The sequence below is a fragment of the Rhinolophus hipposideros genome, assembly GCF_964194185.1.
Source record: "Rhinolophus hipposideros genome assembly, chromosome: 18".
NCBI lineage: Eukaryota > Metazoa > Chordata > Mammalia > Chiroptera > Rhinolophidae > Rhinolophus > Rhinolophus hipposideros.
In genome coordinates, this window is record NC_138064.1 from 34872037 (window position 1) to 34884428 (window position 12392).

Here is a 12392-nt window from a genome sequence, read left to right on the forward strand (position 1 = left end):
TCCTTTTCCTCCAAAGGCTCCACCTAAGTAAAGTTATAAAAATAAACAGGAGATATAATATTACAATTAGGATTCAGAGTAAGATGGGTCTGAGTTTGTCTTACACAGCACAAGACCTGGAAAAGCTCTTTAATCCTTAGGTTTCTCCTTTGTAAATTGGTGATATTCATAGTTCCCAAAGGCTGTTGAGAACATCAAAAGTAACAATGCACGGAAAGTTCTGATCAGAGTGCCCGCATAAAACTCAATAAATTTTAGTTCTTGGTTTTTCGTATTGTGATCATACTTGTCTTAAAGACTCTTTCACTTCCCTTTCTGATCTCTCACCCATCATCCCAAGCCTACAGTGCCCTCCTATTTCCTGCCCTATGTCCCACACCTAGATCTACTCTAACTCCCAAGACATTTCATGCTTTGAAATTACTACTGCCTTTACACTGCTATAAAGCATTCAATAAAAGAGTAGAATTTATTTCTTCTAGATACTGTGAGGAAAGCAATATAATTAAACTAACACGTTCAAGTATGTTCAAACCTTAATTTTGCTTGAAGTATTGGCATATATATGAACAACAATCAATGAAAAAGCAATGTACGAAAATAAAAACTTTAGGAAGTATTCAGGGAAGTTATTTTTGTACTGGGCAACTCCCACATAGACAGACGAATGCTGCCAAGTTGTCTACACCTTCCCCACTCTAACTGGTAAGACTCTTGTAAAATATTTCTATCACCTGGAGATGTTCTCTACCAGCCTCACCCCCAACTCTGATTTCAGAGATTCATTGAAACATTTTATTTAAGAGAAACAAGAACTAAACAAACTTCAGTTGCAGCAATGAAAAGTTCTTCATCAGAGAGAACAAAAGGATAGGAAACGAAAAGAATAAAAACGACAAAGAAAAATGGAAAGGAGGAAGGCCAAAAAACAATGGGAAAGTAAGGAAATAAAAGTGGAGTGGAGACCTAAAGAGGTAAAGCAGGGCAATCATAAGCCATGGATGACACAAGCTTGTCTCATCCTGTAAAAGAGAACAGGTTCATCTATGTGTTAACTCCCACGGAGAAATTAGGAATGAAATGTCGCCTATAGAGTACTGCATGTGTGCAGGCTGTCTGAGGTTGATTTAAGAGGACCTGAGATGTATCCACAAGAATTGGAACCAGAGAAAATTTCACTCACACAAAAATGATTGTTTAAAAGTCAGTCTTAATTCATTAGCAAATATTGCAAGACAGCGAATTTCTTTCCTTTTATGTGGCAACATCCACAGACAATAAAATCATCAAGTGTCATCTGATCTGATATGCACAAATTTAGCCCCACAAACATATTTAATTTTTTTTTTAAGATTTGGAGGATATATCTTCACATTATTTTTGTTACTTTCTCTATCAATGTTACTGATTTTTACGGGCAAAACTATTTTTTCCCCTTTTAATTTAATTATCTTGGAGAGGGAACAAGTATATTTTTGAAATTTCTTTTCTACAAAACATTACAAAAATTAGTCAAGTATATAAGAAAAATCTAGATTTAACTGAAATATCACAACTAGACATACTGGATAATATGAAAAAAATTCTAATTCCGAATCAGCTGAATATATTATTGACTCCAAAATCATCGATTAAACAAAAGAATTATATTTGCATTGATGTGTGAATCAGCATCTATTGTTGGTAGCATGTAATATATTCAATTGCTCAGCTCTAGCTGTCCTTGTAGCCATATTACCATATTATTTAAATGTATCTACCATTTATATGTAAATAGACAAGATGAATGGATTCTTCATAAGACAACAATTTTCAAATGACAGGCAGACATTCGCAAAATAAAAATGTTGCAAATATTCATTCTATTATGTATTTTTAAGGAAAGATGAAAACTATTTCAAATTTTTAAAAGAAGTAGTGTGGTAATTACAAATGGGATCTTAATACATTCACAATACCAACAACCATTCTTCTCAATAAAAGTCTCCACCAATGTCATCTGTATCTTATAAATTACATGTTCTCAGATCCATCTGTGAAAACTGGGATGTTAATTATCATGGTTACATTTCATGATTCCACAGTTAAATGCTGAAATGATGCTACACAAATACCACATGTTTTTCTAAGAGAAATGGAGAAAGATTAATTATGAGTTCAAGTCCAAGTCTTCTAGCAGTAATACTCTCAACACAATAAGATCATTACATTGTGTGCTTTGCAAATTGGAAGTTTTAATTAATAGTTGAAATACCAACTGAAGGGAAAAACTATGAAGTCTAAATTGTAAGTATCAGGCTTTCCTTCACCAGAAAACATCCTAATAAGGATGCCTTTAAGGAACCAAGCTACAAGTACACAGAAAAAACAACATTTTTATCATCTGTGAACTTCCTCTCATGGACTGATAACCATCATGCTGTTTAATCCTATTTATAAACCTAAAAATAACAGTGTATCCAAGTAAGAAATAGGTTATAAATAGATAATATATCTTATGGAAATTCATTCAACTTAACATTTTTCTGGATTTTTTCTCTTAAGATTACACATCACTCAAAATAATGCAAAATTACAAGTACTCAGATAAATTACATGTACTCAGATAAAATACTCAATTCAGTATACCAACCTAAAACTGAAACTCTATGGCAATGCTTTAAGATTTGCATTGATATTTACAAAATCTGAATTCTTGTTTTACTCACCACATATTCAAACACAAGTGTCAGCGTCTCCTTGGTGTGGATAATGTCATGAAGCAACACTATGTTAGCATGTTTTAGTCCTTTTAACAGAGAAGCTGTAAAACAAAGTGGAAAAAGAGATAAATTATCATGGGTAATAATCAACTGATACGTTGTTTCATTACCATTTTGGAACACTGTCAGATAAAATAAATCTATTTTCCCATTTTTCAAGTCAATAACAATTCAGAAGCAAGGGCAGAGGAACAACGTTTTCATTTAGATGAAACTCCCCCCAATTATTTCACCTGTTATTTTTTATTAATCTCCAATTAGATTCCATTATGGTCAGAGAACATACTTGGCATGATTTCAATTCTTTTAAATTTGTTAAGGTTCGTTTTATTACCTGGGATACGGTTTATCTTGGTATACATGTCATATGTATGCAATATATATTTTGCTAGTGTTGAATGGAGAGTTCTATAAATGTCACTTAGATCCTGTTGGTTGATGGTTTGTTGAGTTCTTCTAAATACTTGCTAATTTTCTGAAGAGTAGTTCTATCAATGACTAAAAGAGGGGTTTTGACACCCCCCACTGTAACTGGCGATCTGAATTCTGCCACTTTTTGCTTTGTATATTTTGAAACTCTGTTGTTTATTCTAGATACATTTAGAACTGCTGTGCTTTCTTTGTGAATTGGACTGCTTATCAATATCAATGTCTCTCTTTGTCCCTGGAAATTTTCTTTGTTCTGTAGTCTGTTTTGTCTGATATTAATATCGCTATTCCATCTTGCTTTTAATTAGTGTTCACATGTTGTATCTTTTTGTATCTTTCTTCTTTTAGCCTACCAATAGCATTATATTTGAAGTGAGTTTCTTATAGACAACAATCTCCGCCAATCTCTGACTTTTAACTGATATTTAGACCATCTACATTTAATGTAAATATTAATGATATTGGGTCACCAATCATTTGAATCTATTTTTCCCTCGGGCATCTTGCAATTTAGTCTTCATTTCCAATTTGATTTTATCTTTTCTTCTATATTTCCCAGGAGTTCAATTAACTCTCATTTCATTTTTGTTTTTTCTGGTTCTCTTCTCTTAAATTTTGTATTTGTTTGATTCATATACCCAAGAGCCTACATTAATACTTAATTTAGATTATAGGGTTGGATACAGTTTTCTTTAATTTCATGGTTGATTTTTTAAAAAGCATTTTTTATCAGCAGAAATGCAATGATTTATATTTTCTATTGTTTTTACACTTTTGTATACATGTGGACCACTTTGTTCTATTTCTATTCATTCAATGGACTGTGTTCTTAGTTTCAGGGGTGTCTCTTCCATCAGTTCTTCCTTCTTCTAGGCAGTTTTTATTGATGGTGCTGATGGGAGAAAAAGGGAAGAGTGTGGGGTGCCCTCTTTCTTTTTCATTTCTACAGGATCCTTAATTTCTCCCTTTTCTTTCCCTGTTCACGTTCACTGCCTGTCTTCAAGGGGTACCACCCTTTTCCTATATATCTGAATCTCTCCCAAAAGTAATGTTTTCCAATGGCTGACAGTTGCAGTCCCACTCACTTTTGATCTCCTTTCCTGCAGTCAGTGCTGTGAACTATATGAGTCCCAGCTTTCTCTTTCTGAAGTGATTTCTCTGTGCCTTGTCTAAGTCTCACATGCCCCTCCACTGTTGTCACAGTTTCTTAAATCTCTTTTAAGCTTCCCCTGTACCATTCTCTGCAATCACAAGCTTACTGAGTCTCCTAATGCTCTTGAAGGTGTGGGTCATGTGTGCTTTTATTTCCTCTTTCTGGTGGATTTATGATTTTTGGAGGCGTGTGAGTGAGAAGATTCAAGATCAGGAAGCCATCATTCATTCTCCTCCAGACCCCTTGTCCTAGATCAAGGCCTGCTAAACAGTAGCAAAACAATAAATTTACTGAATGTCATTCATTTAAGTACTCCAGTATGGGGGTGGGGAGAAAAAGACAGACAGACAGACACACACCCTGTCCCATATGGGGCAGGGGCTTACTCAATTCCTTGAATGAGAAAAGAGCCTGCTGTCATCTGGCAGATCTTCCTCAAGTCTGATCTACCAACCTTTTACTCTGAGACCAGCACTAGCCCTGGATAGCAGTCTGATGACAGAGGACACTCATTTTCAACATAAGGGCCCCTTGATATCCACACCTCCAAAAACCCAAAGACCAGCTAACAATATTGGCAATTTCAAAATCTGGGAAAGGAACAGCTGGTTCTGCCTCTTGAATTCCATTTCTCCCCCACAGAAGACTCCTTTCCTTTGATTGAAAAAAGGAACAAGACAATCCCACCTCCATAATCAGACTCAGTGTGGCGCTGCTCATCTCAAAAAAGAAAAAAAAAATTACACTGTTTAAGATTTGGGTTTTTATAAATAAAACCACAAAAGACATAACTGAGCTTTTAAACAATATTTCTTTAGGATTATCTCTCTACAACAAATTATGAAAAATGGAACATAATTTAAAAATGAAATATGATTGTAAGATATTACTTATTAATAAATAATAAGTGGATTTAGTCTTACGTCTTTCTAACTTTGTGTAATAAAAGAACCATAAAAGACAGAAAAAAATGTAAAAAATAATGAACCATGCAACTACCCCATTTAATCAAATAATCAAAATCAAAACCCTTATTAAATTAACATAAGAGCATTTTATATATTATAAGTGTTAATTTAAAAATAAACTCTTCTTCATCCCTCAGTAAGATTAGAAATAAACAGAATGAGTTCCCTCTACATCAAAGACCATTCAGGTAGAATACTCAAATAACAGAAGCTTCCTCTATCATTGTTATTCATTTTAGTAACTCTCTGTCTTTAATTTTGATCTTTGGTATACAACTTGGAGAGAAAAAAGAAAAATGTTTTGCATGTGTTCTGTCGAGACCCTATAATCAATCATTCATTTAGTCAGTCATTCAGAACCTGATTACTGGCATTGGTGGCCCTGGGCAAAACTTGAACCCTTGATACTCAACAATACTGCAAGACTACATCTTTAAAAAAAGATTTATAACAGTAAGCATGAACCCTAATGTAAACTATGGACTTTTGGTAATAATGATTTGCCAAATTAGGCTTATCAATTTTAACAAATGTACCCCCTCTGGTGAGAGATGTTGATAGTAGGAAAGGAAGGCATGGGCAAGTTAATTTTACATACTAAAAACCTTCTAGTAAAAATATCTACAAACTTATTTTATCTGAGCTTTGTACATTACTGTGCATGAGGAAATAATTTCAAAAATTATAATAAAATCACAGCATACGCACTTTGAAGGAACAGCCATTAATAGACTGATGACAGCTTAGTCTCGTTAGTTCCAATAATTTACACTCTTCCTTCGTTTATTTATTCAACCACTCCATCAGCTCTAAACAATTAAAGCTTTTTTTAAAATAGCTAGCGTTCAAATATTAATCTGGGGATCAACTTCACATTTGCTCATCTTAAAAACGGACATTTACAAGGACACATTAAATGGCAATTTTAAAAAAGACACCTGCTGCTGCACTAGTCTTCTGAGGCAGACTCATCCTCAGATCTCAGTATTTCAAAGCACCACGGGATATTTGAAAATAATGGCCAGGAACAGTACTTCACATCGAGTTTGTGCAGGAACATGTGTAGGTGAAATGAATTAAGCGCCAACGACTCTCATGTTGTATGAAAAGGAACCTGGCTTTGTGAGGGCAAATTTTGTCATTGTGTTATATAATATCATTTGCAATCTTGTCCTGTTTCATTTTTCAAGTTATCCCTCAACTTGTCAAATTTACTGATGCTCCATCCTGATCAGCAACAACTCCAAAAAGGGACTGAAGCTTACACTTCATTGAGAATTTCATCCCCTGAGGATCTTTTGCCTTGGAATTTTTTTTTTTCTTTTCTTTTTCCCCCATCACCACCTTTCTTCTCTGACCACTTACACCTAAATTGTTTCTCACTTTTCATCTTCACACCTAGCATTTCCCCTTGTGTTTTTCCTGCAATTTCAGTAAAATCAAATTCCTGCCATCACTCATCTTGGGAAAAAAATATTTTTTCCTGACAGCAATTAATATTATAGAAAAAAGTGGTATCTTTTTTATATGATAATTTTAACCACTCCTGCATGAAGACTCAAAGCCTCTGCATTTCATTCTAAATAAGCCTCAACTATTACAGCTTTTGAGATTTCTAAATACATTTAAAACACACTATCAGTTAAATAAATACCAATATCTGTTTTTGAAAGCAAGCCCTCTTTCTTTTGAGATGAACCTAATAAATTCACATTTGGAAAAGGATAGGGCCACTAATTTCAAAGCTGATGGCAGAAAAATGGTACCTAGGAGCAAAAAACCATCTATAATCTCTACCAACATCGGGGTAGGTGACAGACCTGATTAAACTGGAGGCTGCCAATGCAGCAGCCACTGCTCCCAGCAAGATGCCAGAGAACTGTCATGCCTGCTGTCTCCTGGGCTGCCCAGTCAGCCCAGCGATTAACACCTACAAGTCCTAGTGCCAGGATGTCTCCTTTTTTAAGACAAACACTGTCAAAACAAAATTCCGTGTAGTCCTAATGATATCACAAATACACCACATGTTATTTTCTCATCGTTTACATACAAAACAAATCCTGTAACACTCATGTTAGCAATGCCAGAATGCTTGGTTTCCCCACAAATTCTGAGTAAACATATGGCAACATTTTAAATTCATTTCACTGATGAGGCTTGAAAAGGTATAATTGTACACGATGTAAAAGACTTGTAATTAGGGTTGAGAGTGAAAATTCTAACAATAATTTTGGGGTGATGCTGAAACAATACAAAAACAGACAAACAGCGTTGTGCATAAAATTAACTGTGCCTCTGATAAAGTCCCAGTATAACAGACGGATACAGGAAGTCCTCCCTTAGTTTGGTAACAGAATTCAGATATCTACCCATCAGCCTTATTGAAACCTAGACCTCTCACTTTGAGAATAAACATATTAAGTTTCCACTCCAATTTGGAAGAGAGAAATTCCACCTAAACTCCAGTCTCATCATGATTAAAATAAATTTTGAGTTAATGGAAAAATTCAGAGTCTATTCATTTTATCAGGTTCTCACTGTAGTGGTTATTTTTAAAAGCAACGTTAATAAAGAAAAGACAAACACAACCCTTCTTTAATATTTCAGGTACTTTTCTTGGTCCTTATTTGACATCCTACTAGGAAAGGGGAGATCACAAATAAACACAACCCATCCTTGCTCATTCCTCCTTCAGTCTATGGAAAGAAACAGTACATTCACTTTTTTCCTCTCATATTTTTTAATGTGTTCTTTTTCAGTGGGGTACACTGGAGGGGCTGCTACCAAACTTTTCTAGAAGACAAAAATTACTACCCATTAAACCCAAGGAACCAACCATATCTCAAGCAACCATTTCTCAAGCTATAACTGCAATAGATAAACTTTTTCTTCAAGCCCACAGCTAGAGAGCTTTAAGGCTACTAAAATTCGCTATACCAGAAATAGTAAAACTACTTACTTTCAATGAAAAGTTCTATCTCACTTACTTGCCATTGGATTCTGAATCTTTTCATAGCTAAAATATTCTGAATGGGAAAATCTTAGGAGCAAACCACAACAACAACAACAAAAATACACACTGAGAAAAGACAAGATTGCTTGTTTGCGTCTGTGATGTGTAGATGGTCAAGACAGAGAAAGTAACATACATTTGTGTACCCTGAGAATGGATACACAGCTCCAGGTTAACTTGTGTATGTTTCTGTAAGGTATGCTGCCTACTTTGGCAACATAGTAAGAGAAACCCTGTGGTTCCACTCTGCACTGGACCTTCCCCTTAATGATATATAAACACACACACACACACACACACACACACACACACACACAAACACACCATAAACTACTAAAGGAAAAGGTGAAAAAATCAAGTTAAAAAATTGAATTGTATCTTTGACACCATTTTTGCTGTTTATACTTTCCACACACTTACAAAGAGTCAAGTGGGGGAAAGAGTTCATAGCTCACCCAAAACACAATGTTAAAACAAATGTGACATCATATAAACTTGATTTAGCTAAAATCACATTCAGGATTTAGAGACATGTCTTTCGTTCACCAGATGTCATCCAAATGTGGCAAGATAATAAAACTGGTTAGGGATACCTTATAAATATCCCACAAATTGTTTGATACCCATCCAAAGTCCACCGTTTTTCCTTGCTCCTGAGCTGAGTTTTTCTATTTTGAAACGAATTCAATCCCAGAACATATTCCTCCTGCACTGCTCCCCTCCTAATTTCTGCATCACAGACCTGAAATGTGGTATTGGAAAGTACAGTCACAACCACTCCCCTGCCATCAATACCTGTTTGTCCACCCCTTGACTACTGGCAAAGAGCAGTAACCTGGGGCCTATTTCCACATTACAGCTTCACATGACGACATCGACTGCTTACTAAATCACTCCAAAGAACAAATTACTCTCCTAGTGTAGTCTAACCACATGAAACTGCCAGTATTTGACATTTTTGACCTCCTAACACAGCAATTTCACAGGTTCTAATGGTTCTAAAACTAAAAGAATTTACCTGGTTCAAAGCAATTCTAACTTTTTCACAAATGCATTGTTGCTTCTACCACTGTTAAAGCTCAAACCAATTAATCTACCACATGCCATAGAACAAAAAAAAAAGTTTGGAAAAATCTCTTCATCAAACTATGGTTACAGCAGAGGGGAGGGATATTGAAACAATTTAATTCTACATGTAAGTTTGTATATAATTTGAATTGTTTTTGATAAAAATATGCTCCTTTTATAATAAAAGAAGAGAGGTATCTGGAGTTCTTTATTGCAAGTGAATTGGCTAAAGAGAACTGAAATAACACGATAAAAGGCATACAGATGTTTAACCGAACAATATGCAACTACAGTACAATTACAGTAATGAATAATTATGACTGCAGTGTGATTCTTCACTGCTAGGCCCTCCTTACTCAGGTACTGGTACAAATCCTTGCATTCTCAGCGTCTCTTTTCCTATCTGGAACACTGCAGGCCCTGTTAATGTCATACATGAACACAAAATGCTGAAACTATTTCTTATACAAATAGTTACTTCCTTGCATCAAGATTAATTTTCTCACTGCAAAAGATTCCTAGTTTTATTGTCTCCAGTTACTCCAGGTTGAACCTGTAAATGGCCGTCCAGTTGCCTTTCCATGCTCTAGCTAACCTGGAAGGATCCAAGCATATGCAGGTAGTATGTGAATGTCACAAATGTGGTTCTCGAATGGAAACATCTTGCTAGGAACTTCTGCTGAAACAAATCTTGGGGACCGTGATGGTTATGCTCCAAGTACTGTCTTGAAGATGGAAAAGAGACAACTTAGGGGCTAAGGGTTAGTAGGAAACTGGATAACAGAAGAGTTGTTTTTTTTGTCTGGCTGTAAAAACTAGGTTTAAAAGCTTTTAGGTAGTTTGCTCAATTTGAACTATTTTACACTGTGTTACACATGGGTTACATGTAGACTCGAGAAAAATACTACAAAGTATGTAATAAAAAAAAGTGTGGTTTGGTACCTAGTCCCTATGTCTTCTGGTTAAGAAAAACATATGTATCATAATAGCTATCACTGTCTTACTAGACTTAAATCAATCTCTCCTTATATGAACAGCTATTATTACATTCTTTCATAAAGATAAATCTAAAGTCAGAAAATCTTTTCTCTGCCACGTCCTAGTGCATAAGATCCTGCACACAGAACACGACTTTGCAAGATACCAGTAAAGTGGTGGAGCAGTCAGATTGCTCCCCAAAGCAGAATAATCTTGCAGCATATTTCCACACAAGAGACTCTATCTGCCCACCTCCTCTGTCAGGAAGGAGGCCGTTCCTGTCATCACAGCCACTGCCACGAGGTGCTTCTCAGTGTGTGGTACTTCAGCCACCCACATCAAAGCCAACTGGTGTGCCTCATATCAAATTCATTAGCTCCTATCCCAAACCGACCACATCCAAATCGATGGGATGGGACTCAAACATCATCTAGCAAATATTTATTTAACATCTACTACATGCCAATCCCTGGGCACAGGGGAGACACAGACAGAATTTTAGTCCCCATGAAGCATATACTCTGTATTTCAACCAAGTTTTCTATTTAATGCTTATGTATCCTAAAGTTTAAAACCCATTGTGTATGGTTTTGAAGTGGAGGAATGGGTAGTATGTTTATGGTGTATGTGTGGGGGTGTGTGTGTGTGTGCATGTGTGTTGTGTGTTTAAGTACTTAGTTACATTGCAGCACAAGCAAATAAATCAAAACAGCAAGTCAGGGCCGGCCCGGTGGCTCAGGCGATTATAGCTCCATGCTCCTAACTCCTAAGGCTGCCAGTTTGATTCTCACATGGGTCAGTGGGCTCTCAACCACAAGGTTGCCAGTTCAATTCCTCGAGTCCCGCAAGAGATGGTGGGCTCCAACCCCTGCAACTAAGATTGAACATGAGATTGAGCTGAGCTGCCTCCCGGATGGCTCAGTTGGTTGGAGCGCGGGCTCTCAACCACAAGGTTGCCAGTTCGATTCCTTGACTCCCACAAGGGATGGTGGGCAGCACCCCCTTCAACTAAAATTGAACACGGCACCTTGAGCTGAGCTGCCGCTGAGCTCCCAGATGGCTCAGTTGGTTGGAGCGCGTCCTCTCAACCACAAGGTTGACGGTTTCAACTCCCGCAAGGAATGGTGGGCTGCGCCCCCTGCAACTAGCAACGACAACTGGACCTGGAGCTGAGCTGCACCCTCCACAGCTAAGACTGAAAGGACAACAACTTGAAGCTGAATGGCACCCTCTACAGCTGAGATTGAAAGGACAACTTGACTTGGAAAAAAGTCCTGGAAGTACCCACTGTTCCCCATTAAAGTCCTGTTCCCCTTCCCCAATAAAATCTTTAAAAACAAAACAAAACAAAACAGCAAGTCAATCGATCAGTTCATTTCCCTGGTCTCTCTCTCTCTCTCTCTCTCTCTCTCTCTCTCTCTCTCTCTCTTGCGTGCGTGCACGCGCGCACACACACACACACACACACACACAGCCATTGTGATAGACTCCACTGAAAGATAGAAAATCTTGAGCTAGAAGGCAGAGAAAAATTCTTTATTCTGAAAATTTGGTGGTATTTCGATATGTTTAGTTTTTTTCCTGTTCAGTTCAAAAACCCCAAAAATGTCAGCTCATAAAGTTTTTCAGTATGAATAAAATGTTGATAATGTCGTGATTACATCGCCTTTCTAACCCCGCAACAGTTTCTAAAAGCTGTAAAAAGGTAAGGTTTTGTGTAAAAGGCCTGCCGTCAGCATCAGTGCTGTGAGAACTGCACAGCAGCAGAAGTCAGGACACAGTGGGAGCAGGTCATAAGCACAGAGGGAAGAGGGGCACAAGACTGTAAGGAATGAATGTGAATTTTGGTGGGGTTAATTCTTACCCTTGACTATCCCCTGAATTGGAATTATAAACATACCACGCCTTCATTTGACTGTACAGCAGTCAAAGCTATAAAAATGACAAATTACAGTATAATGCAGTGGAAAGTGCACAGAGCCCGGCGTTTTTCACAGCATGAGGTAACTTTCAGGCCGTCA

General features: G+C 36.8%; 1 protein-coding gene across 3 annotated transcripts in view; it reads right to left on the reverse strand.

The window, feature by feature from the left end:
* Positions 1–12392, reverse strand: part of CDK14 (cyclin dependent kinase 14) — a 563325-nt gene that overhangs the window by 311146 nt on the left and 239787 nt on the right. For all 3 annotated transcript variants that reach the window (XM_081079441.1, XM_081079443.1, XM_081079442.1), the window contains one exon: positions 2709–2803. In XM_081079441.1, the coding sequence (XP_080935567.1) occupies positions 2709–2803 (95 nt within the window). The remainder of the gene's footprint in view (positions 1–2708; positions 2804–12392) is intronic.